This window comes from Taeniopygia guttata, chromosome 5 (assembly GCF_048771995.1).
Source record: "Taeniopygia guttata chromosome 5, bTaeGut7.mat, whole genome shotgun sequence".
NCBI classification, from domain to species: domain Eukaryota; kingdom Metazoa; phylum Chordata; class Aves; order Passeriformes; family Estrildidae; genus Taeniopygia; species Taeniopygia guttata.
In genome coordinates this window covers 43,387,197-43,397,097 of record NC_133030.1, presented here as the reverse complement: position 1 = coordinate 43,397,097, position 9,901 = coordinate 43,387,197, and the positions used below count along the sequence as shown (strand labels likewise).

The window sequence follows — 9,901 nt, the reverse complement described above, 5'->3', positions numbered from 1 at the left end:
ACTCTGTCCCATTCATTTTCCTCTGCTTCTGCTTCAGGAAAAAAAAAAAAAAAATCCCAGAGAAGCAGATCTGTAAGGAGAAGCCTGAATGCCTCTCTGCAGAGCCAGCTTATGGGAAGCTGGTGATCTGGTCATTTGGTGCTCCTGAGTGGACCTTGCTGCTCACATTTCTTGGCCAGTAACTACAGGAAATCAATCATAGTTTCTCCTCAAAGCACCCTGTGGGTCCCTGCAGGATCTCCAGCAGCTCCAGCTGGCAGGGTCCATGGGAGTCAGCAGGCACAGACTTGGTGAAGCCTCAAGTTCCCATATTACATGGCGTAAGTGCCATTTTCTGCCTTGTGCAGTGGTGAGTTTTAACAAGGATGTATCAAAGGCATGCAGTCAGGAATGGCCCATGACTGAGGGTAGCAGTCACCTGAGTCTGACAAGGCTGCTAACAACCAAGACCCATTTGTTACTGCTACACAGCTTGTGTGCTCTATTATGTTGCCAACAAAATGCTATTAGAAGTGCTTCAGGCAAAATGTCTCCCTTGGAGAGCTAGCAGGGTTGCCTGCCCATATCCTTTTGGACCTTTATTCTTCTTTGTAAATCTTTCAAGCTTGCTGACTTCAGCTTTCTTTCTCCTGAGGTCCCCTACGCTTCCTAAAAGCACCTCAGTGTCACCAACCTCAAACCTGAATGCCCTAATCTGAGTATGATCCAGCTAATACAACCAGACATCTGTGTATGTGTGAGGAGAAAACTGAAATGAGATTTTCCCACCTGACTGCCCATCATCTCTGGACAAGATATCTCCAGTTCTCTCAGGACTGCTCACGGTTGCATATCTCATCCTCCCCTATCTCCAGGAAGTGACAATTCACTTCCCCACCCTTGCTCCCCTCTCACCCCATCCCCATCATCGCTACCTGCACACTTGGCTGTGGCTGAGCTCACACACCTCCAAAGGCACTGGCCCTGCTTTTAGCCCTGCAAAGGAGGTATGACCCAGGCAGATCCATGGTGCTTGCAGAGCCAACACAGCTGGGGCTGCTCCAGCCCTGAGAAAGCACCTAATGCCTGAGCACACACTTCCCTCTTATGGCCATGCCCGATACAGCAACCACGCAGGCCAGCATTTTCACTGGAGATGTGATTTGCCTATGAATATTTATGAATTTCCTATGAATTTATACCTATGAAACATTTCCCATGGTTTCCTCTCACACTTGTTGGACACAGACATGTCTCCCCTGCAGTCGAGGCTCAAGCACAGAGCTTTGTAGCCCTGTCTGGCTGCTGCTGAGCAACACACACTGTGAGCAGTGTGAGTGGGAAAGACATGAGTGCTCAGTCCTGCCTGCAGCATCACACTGTCTCTCTGATCAAAGGCCAAGTAGCAATCCCTGGTCCTGGTAGGTTTTCTCTCTTGGGAGTGCACAGCCTCTAACTACCTAGTTATGGGTAGTTAAGGGCTCTGTTAAATTTCTCCTTTGCCCCATTTCACTGTATGGCAAAGTCTCTCTCTCTCTTATCTATAATAATATGCTTGCCAAAAGGAGAGACAGCAGCCTTCTGTTTTCCTGTATTGACCTTTTTCTCTGAACTGAACTTCAGGTTCTTTCTGTGCTCCCATCACCCCTAATATTAGATTTTGTAATTTAAAAGCAGTTTGCTGCACAGATGGGGTAGTTTCCCCTTACATCTAATCTATGGCTACCTTCCTCCAGCTACCAATTCAGTTCAGTTCACAAGCTGAAAGAAAATTTTCCATGAGATAATTTTCTATTGGATGACTTGAATTGACTCTCTCTGCAAGTACAAAGTTGAGCATTAAAAAAAAAAAAGCTCCTTTAGCCATGTCTTTTGCCAACTTGTCCATCTTCTTCCTTCACTAATTTTTTTCTGAAGAGAGGCAAGAAATAAGAACCTGCAAAACTGCGCTTGGTACTGGAAAGGTGGCAAATTGCTCCTTCCTTGCTCTCCAAGCTAAGGTCTGATCACTGCTCAGGTACTAGAGCCTTGTCCTCACTGTCTTTCTTCTCTGCAATATGCTGTCTTCTCATGTGCCACCTTTGTAATAGCATCAGTATGGATGCTATTGAAATGAATGAAAGGATGAAATGAAAACTATTAGCAACGTCATTTTCAAGGGAACACCACTTTTAGTTCTGTTGTTCTCCCAGGAAAAGGTGAATAAGGAAGAACGTGTCCAGTCTCCTGCAGTACTAACAGCACAGTCAGAAGCAGCAACAGCAGTTATGTTGCCCTTGAAGTCAGCCATAGCAGTTTGATCATGCTCTGCTGGGCTCTGGGCTCTTTACCAGAGTTTCACAGAGCACTCTGCAGCCACTGATAAAGTGAAACCACATCTGCTCTGAAGCTGTTTGTCAGGGATGGAAAGAGGGTAACTTCCATAGTCTCAATAAATAGGTCCAGATCCTCAAAAATATTTAAGCACCTAGAAAGTAGTTAGAAATTAAAATACTATGGGCCCTGAGGTCCTAACGAGGATGTAGTTATATTGGTATTCAGTGTTTTTGCTGATATAGCTGATGGTGCTCAGTAAAGTTCTACTCAAAAAAGAGCCTCATTCTGCTGACATAAGCTGCCTGCACACAAGGAGGGCTTCACTGCTACAACTCTGCTGCTACAGCGATATCACATGCATTTACATGTAAATTAGGGCTTTGTTGATAACGCACAGATGCAGCCTTTCACTTCATCCTGGATGGGGAGGGGAGGTGGGGACAGTAATGGTCTGACTACTCTCATTTTATGGACTAAGAAAGCAAGGCACAAACCAAATGAACTCACCAGTTAAGTACCACCCAACATGGGTGTCAAATAAGGCAGAGATCCTGATCATAGTTTACTGTTTTACTGCAGAGAGGGGAAGACGAGTGAGTCATCACTTGGCTCATAGAAGCCTCACCATTTTGCGAGGTCCAATTCCCAATGTGTTTGTGTTTGAGTTTGAGATGGAGGCATTAGGAATGAATGCACCAGGGAGCCCTGAACGTAGGGCATGGATGCTTGTGTAGATGCACCATCAGAAACTAACCTAAAGACCTAAAGCTTCTAGTATGCTGCTCCTCCACTCACCAACTGAGTGGAAACAGGCATGAGTAACAAAGAATGTTCACGGAGGATGGGCATGAAAGCTGAAGCAGCATGGGTGATTTACTACACACCACAGGAACCAAATATGAGATCAGAAGCTACAGAGGTTACTTTGCTTCCAGCTGGTGCCCCAAGTAAATACAGACTGCACCTCCATTCTACTAGTAGTCCTGTATCTTGACATCAGACCCTGTCAGGCCATATTTCCATTTATAAAAGGCAACATAAGCCAAGAATGATGAAATAACTGATCACATTTCAGCCATTCATTCCCAAACATGTCTCTCCAGTCCCAAACACTGATGTACTAAACTATGTATCTGACATCAATACAAAGTGAATTGCATGGTAGGAACAAATTAATTTTTTTTTTTTTCTGGCAAGGTTAATTTGTATCAGCTTCTCTCTGTGGCAAGTACAAGGTTCCTGGATATACAGCCTTTGTCAGCCCAATAGCGCCAGCAAGCAACATAAAAAGACACAAAACCACAGAGTTCTGGGGTGATGGCATAAACAAAGATCAAAAATTCAGGCTCCAGAAAAAGCAGGTGGTGTCATGAGATTGTGTCACATGAAAAGGGGAGATTTCCTCAACCCTTAGTGTTTATTTGTCTGTCAACACCCCGGGGAAGCCAAGATCTTTGCGCCTGACCAGTCTGTCAGAGCCCTGTTATGGGGACCCTTCACTGAGCAGTCCTGCTGGATTGTAGGGTGGTTCCACTGACTTAGCCAGGGACACACACACCAACAGCATAAAGGAGACCACCCAGTGGGTCTTTCTCTTTATTTGAGTAAATACCCACTGCTGGTGACTTCCAGTGCTTGCAAAGGACTCTCACAGTTTATGGAATAACACCTTATTAATATAAAACTGTGACAGGCTAAAGTTTGATGAGTGCTGGTGATAGTATCTGACTACAAAAACGTATTCAAAGCCATGCACAGGCAAGCTCTAATCCCCAATAAAATATTCAGCATGCACAGAGTTCGATTCTTACCCAATAAATGTCTCTACAGGGGAGAAGACAGGTTCAGCCTATCAACTGATAGTTATGATGGAGTCTTCCTTAACTTCTCCCTCATTCTCCACTTACTTTTATACTACTTCTCTACATTTAGGTGGAGCTTTGTTGACTGCAGCCATACAACACCTTTGTTACTGATTGGTGTAAAATTCTCACACTTTATTTTTAAACATACAGTCAAAAATATAGAGCACATGCCCAATGAGAGGTGGTTGTACCTTGGGGGCGGGTAACTTTGGGGTGGAGGTGTGTGTTAATGTTACTATCAGGCTATAATGAACCAAGTTCACCCAAAGAGAATGATTTCACCACAGCTGTTGGCTCAGCAGCAGGACATCTTCTGTCTCCCTCAGCTGACAGGTTTTATACAGTTTCTCAGCTGCAAAGTGCGATCAAGCTCCCCTCCCTGCAAGGATTTCAACAGAGCCCAAATGAGGTGTCTCTACTCCATCCTCTGCTCCCTCCCCTTAGCAGGTGCAACAACTGTGTTTTACTCTATAATTTCTGTACTGTTATAACCTCTATTAGGCTGTGAATATAACCCCTCAGTTTCCTCTGATATTACCCCCACTCATCTTTCCACAGCTTGGTGAAATGCAGTGAAAGTGGATGGATGTTACTGCTGGTCTTAAGTTGGCTATAAGATAGAGTCTAGTTCCATTGCAGAGAAACAGCCATCTCCATTCCACAATATTGCACAAGTCACTGCCCAAAGGAGGGCCAAATATCCAGAAAATTGAACTGACGAGGGTGGGATGGGAACAGCTATGACAACTTCTAAGTACTATTTTGTACAGAAGTCTTGGGGACAGGGAACATAAGTAAAAGCAGGTAAAGCATAGGAGGCTCCAAACAAAGCTAGGACAACCTTGGTAGTCAGCTCTGACTAAAGCCGCGAGAAAAATGGCTCTTTGGAATGGTCTGAAAAAAGGTCTGGTGGTGCATGCTCCCTTCCTCTCCACCCCTGGATGCACTGCAATGTAAGAAATGCTTGTCAGGCTTCAGTCTTGATGAACAGCACCTGGGCTCAGCACTTCTTGAGCTTATCAGAAACACTGTCTGCTCCCAGAAACTCATGCTGTCTAATCAGCTCCTGCTTTTAAACAAGCAGCCTTGGAAACTTACTTCTCTTACCTGAATAACAACCCAAGTGTATCTTTTCTTTGCAAGCTTGATAGCAAAAACAACTGGAATTGGAGGCAGGATTGAAAATTACTGTGGCTACAGCCAACTCTCCTGTGACCCTACAATGTGCAGTCCTAAGTGAGACCCTTAGAGCTCTCCAGGACTGCAGTAGGCTGTGACCAGCAATCTTGCTCTGAGTGGGATCTCTCTCAGAGCTCACAAACTTTCAAGTCTGCTGCCCAATTGCTCCTTCCAGAACTTGCCCTTCTTCCATCTTCAAAGTTCACAACTCACTTCTCTGATCCATGCCCTACGTTCAGGGCTCCCTGGTGCATTCATTCCTAATGCCTCCATCTCAAACTCAAACATGAACACAGCAGAAATTTGACCTCAAATAACAATGAGGCTTCTATGAGGTAAGTAATGACTCATTTGTCCCCCCTCTCTACAGCAAAAAACAGTCCCATGGTTGTAAACTATGATCAGGATCTCTGCCTTGTTTGACACCCATGCTGGGTGATATTGTTCAGTTGGCAGAGTAAGGCAGTTTGTTCTGACAGTTCACTGGAGTTCCAGTTCACTGGAGTAGTATCCTTGAGACTTAAAATGTAATTTAAAACTGGAATTTGCTCTTTAGATTTCTTTTGGCTTCCCTATTTTGCAACTGCCTAGTCCAGAGGCACCAGCTGCAGCCACCTGTGTACACAGGTGCCTTATGCACTGCACAAAGCCATATCAGAGTTGCCTGCAGGTGTGATTGCAGCAGCTCTGTGGGATTTGTTTGATGCTGCCTGTGGCAGTAGCTGTGCCCTGGGATGGCATCCTTATGCTGTGACTTGTCTCCATGGATATCCTGGACTCTTCTGTCACTGCAGCCCCAGTGTGAGCATGGCCTCCAATGTCCCCTGCACGGTGCTGGAAGGGACCAGATGCCCCTAAAACACCAGGCTATGCTGGCCCCATGCTCAGGGCAGGGCGAGGTCCCTCTGTGCAGGGGAGCACTGCAGCTGCTGTGTAAAACTGTACAGTCCTGCATGAGCTAACCATTAGGTCCATTAATGCTATTTATATTTCCTAAACCAAAACTGAAACCATCACATTGTAAGGGTTCATGTTAGTTGGGTTCAAGGACAGATGAAGTGACCAGTCTCTAGGAACCTACACGTGAAAAGGGTTTGTGCTTTAATAGAGAACACAGCAGTGAGATTCTGTGCCTGGCAGGTGAAGCAGCTTATCCTCTCTAGAAGTAAAGCATTAGCAGGTGAAACTCATCCCTCTGCGGGTGGGCAGGCAGGAAGTGGAGGGTGCTGCCCTGCACATGCCTCGTGAGTGTAGACTGATGGACAATCTGCACCCCATGGCAAAAGCTAGTCAGTATAATTCAATCTGTTCTGTTCAAAGGGAGAGGAGGTAGGAGGAAAATGCTTATAGTTAACTATGGCAACAGGGGAAAAAATACTTCAGGAAGTCTACAGTATGTGATCCCCTAATACATTTCTCTTATTTGTTCATTTTTTTCACTATATTTATTAGTTCCCTCATAGATTACTTCAACTCTGCAAAAGCCCTCCCCTGCTCATCCACAAATAAATCACCTGTGCCTCTTCCCCACCAGTGCTCCTCACTGCACCTACAGCGAAGGAAGTCCACTTGCACAAGTTCTCAAGTGCTAAGCAGGGGTGTTTGCTGCTTTGATCCCAAGGTCCTTCCTAATAACACCAGTCTCCTCCATGGTCCCAGCCTGCAAGACAGGAGATGGGACATGGCCCAGCCCATCTTAGCTGGTGGCTCTCTCTCACTGCACATCAAAACCAGGTGAAGAAAGCTTACTGCTGAGGCAAATGTATACCTGCTTCAGCGGTAGTCCAGCTATGGGAGTGGCCACAGACAGCAAGAAAAGGAACAAGGTCAAAAGCCACCCTGCACTTGTTACTGCTGAGGCTGTGTTTGTACCCTCATTACAAAAAGCCCTCTTTGTCCTCCAAAGGGGACATGGAGACATGAAGCAGACTGGACATGCACTGCTGCCTACAAATAGGCTGAAATCAAGCTGTGAAGCTTTCCTGTCTTCCTGAGGGAAGAAAAATGACTGTCTTTCACAGAAGCTAATTCACTTGTTAGGCACTGCATGTTCATACCAAATTTGCAATATGATCCATGACAAAGGCTCCAAGATGTGACTATAATACATAAAAGTAACTATCAACAGTAGCAAATCAGAGAGAAAAGGATGAGACCATTCTCTTGAGTTTGTATGCTTGAATCTGATAACTCTTCATTTTGGTTTTTCCCGGGTTGCTAAGTGCAAAGAGAAACCACAGCCCTTCCCTGTAAATTACCCTGGAGAAATCAAAGGTCACACTCGTCCATCTTTTCAGTGTGATTAAATGTGTCAGGCTGTTTACTTTCTGCCAATTAACACTCCTGCAGTTCGGGAATCGCTCCCTACTCCCTCACCAGGATGCATACAGGTGTTTAATAGTGCACAAATACAGACACTTTGTGGCTTCCTTCTGGCCGTGTCTGCCTGACGCTTGGTCACTCAAACTGCATTGAGGCTGGTAACTCCCACTCGCGAACTAAATATACTTATTTAGTTTACCTGGTCTTTGAACGAAGCACGTATTTTCAAATCCTGTCAGAAAACACGTTTGAACACAAACCTAGTAGGGTTTTTAAGCAGAGCCGTGGGCAGAGCGAACAGCCGGGCAGCTCCAGCTGCCGGGGGCGAGACAGCTCAGCAGGGCGGCCAGGCTCACGCCAGGCTTCAGCCCTGTAAGTGTAAATCCTACCAGAATTAAGCTCTGCCCAAGGCTGCCCTGCAAGGGCCTTCGGAGTCCTGGTGGACTCCAGCCAGGATACATCTCTCCCGAGCCGTGGCGAAGGCAGTACAGTAACTACGTCTGATCCCTTAAACGCTTTCCGGAGCTCTCACCCGGATGATTTCGTTAGGACACAGCCCAAGGCGTCCTGGGACAGCCCTCCAGGTCTCGGAGGACCGCTTCATTCATCAGCTCCCTCAACGCGAACCAGCGAGGGGCTGCCCGCTGCCTTACCCACCCCGGCCCGCTCCCCGCTCCAGCCACCAGCGTGCCCGAGGCAGGGCTGCCGGTTTCCCGGCGGGATGGTGACGGCGGCGGCGGCGGCGGCAGCAGCAGCAGCAGCAACCTGCGCCGCGCTGGCCCCGGCCCCCTCCCCACCACGGGCGGAAACGCGCTGATGGGCGGGAACGCGCTGATGGGCGCTCTGGTCCCGGCCGGGGCAGCGCCCCGCAGCCCAGTGACCTCGCCCGCCCCAGCAGCCCCGCGCCCCTTCCCTGCCCGCACCCGCGCCCGCCCATTGGCTGCCGCCTCAGCCGCGCCCCACTCCTCCCTCCGCCATTGGACGGAGGCTGCTTCTCGCTCGCGCCCCGCCCTCAGCCTCGCTCTGTGATTGGCTAGCTATTCCCATCCCCTTCGCGCCCCGTCCCGTCCCTGCCGCGTGATTGGGCAATGCTCACCGTCTGTCTCCGCCTCCCCACGGGAGTTTCTCTTCGCCATTGGGGGAGCCCCTCCCTTGCCCTTGCTCCCCTCCCAGCCGGGCGCGGCGCGGGCTCCCATTGGGCCCCGGCCGCCCGCCTCGCACGCGCGCCGGCGCGCCCAGGCGGGACCCGTCCCCTCGCGTGACGCCCGCGCCGGCGATTGGGGGAGCGCGCGCCGCGCTTCCGGTGCGGCGCGGCCCGGGCGGGCGGGGGCGGCGGAGCGGGCGCGGCGGGGCCGGCGCGATGGAGCTGCACGAGCGGCCCCGCGCCAACGGCTGCGGCGGCGCCCGCGGCGCGCTCCGCAACGGCTTCGTGCGCGGCCCGCCCGGCACACAGGTGTGCGCGGGGAACGGGCGCGGGGCGGGCGGCGGGCGCGGCGGCGGGGTCCCGGGAGGCACCGAGGCGTGGCTGTGAGGGGTGTCGGCAGAACCCGGTGGTTTGTGTCGTCGGCTCTCGCCCGGGGAGGGCGGGCAGCGCCCGGGGCGGTGCTCGCTCACCGCACTGGTGGCGGCGTGGGAAATGACTGTCCCTCCCTCGAGTCACGGCTGTAACTTTACTGCGAGGCTTTTGAGCTTAAACCTCGCTGTAGCACAGTAGGTCTGGGTTCGCAGAAAAGGTTTCAGCAGTTCTTCGCCGCCGTTTCGCTGTTCCAGGTGCGACGCGCGGCTGTGGGTACGAGGAGCCCTGAGCAGGGACTTCCTCTTGGTGCAGCGCTTCCCATCTGCCTGTATGAACGCTGGGATGCAAGTGTGTATTTGTGCTTGCAGACTCCAGCTGTTTCTCTGCAAAACACTCAAGTTTTGTGTTATAGTGTAAAGAACTTAAAGGTTGTTATGAAGTCAGCCTCAGCAGAAGGCAATAGGTTGTGTTTCCTCGAACACCTCAAGCTGCTTGATAAAAGCCTTCCTCTGTTCTCATCTCTCCTGCTGCTTCTGTTTTTCAATCCTCTGGTCTCCCTTCTATTTTTTCAGTGTAGGTGTGCGCTCACTGTGTGAACTAGATTGGGAGCTGATGCAGGATAAAACGAAACTTTTTTCCTCCTGTGTTATCTTTAACTGAGGATACTTATTGTATTTCTTTGATTGGATGGATGCTCATAGTCTTGCCCTGGCCCTTGGGAGAT

At 49.4% G+C, this 9,901-nt stretch overlaps 1 protein-coding gene across 1 annotated transcript in view; it reads left to right on the top strand.

Annotated features, from left to right (window-relative positions):
• Positions 1–8,956: 8,956 nt before the first annotated feature.
• SPTLC2 (serine palmitoyltransferase long chain base subunit 2) overlaps positions 8,957–9,901 on the top strand; it is a 73,086-nt gene continuing 72,141 nt past the window's right edge. The window contains exon 1 of the mRNA XM_030274767.4: positions 8,957–9,114. Within this exon, the coding sequence (XP_030130627.2) occupies positions 9,022–9,114 (93 nt within the window). The 5' untranslated portion in view covers positions 8,957–9,021. The remainder of the gene's footprint in view (positions 9,115–9,901) is intronic.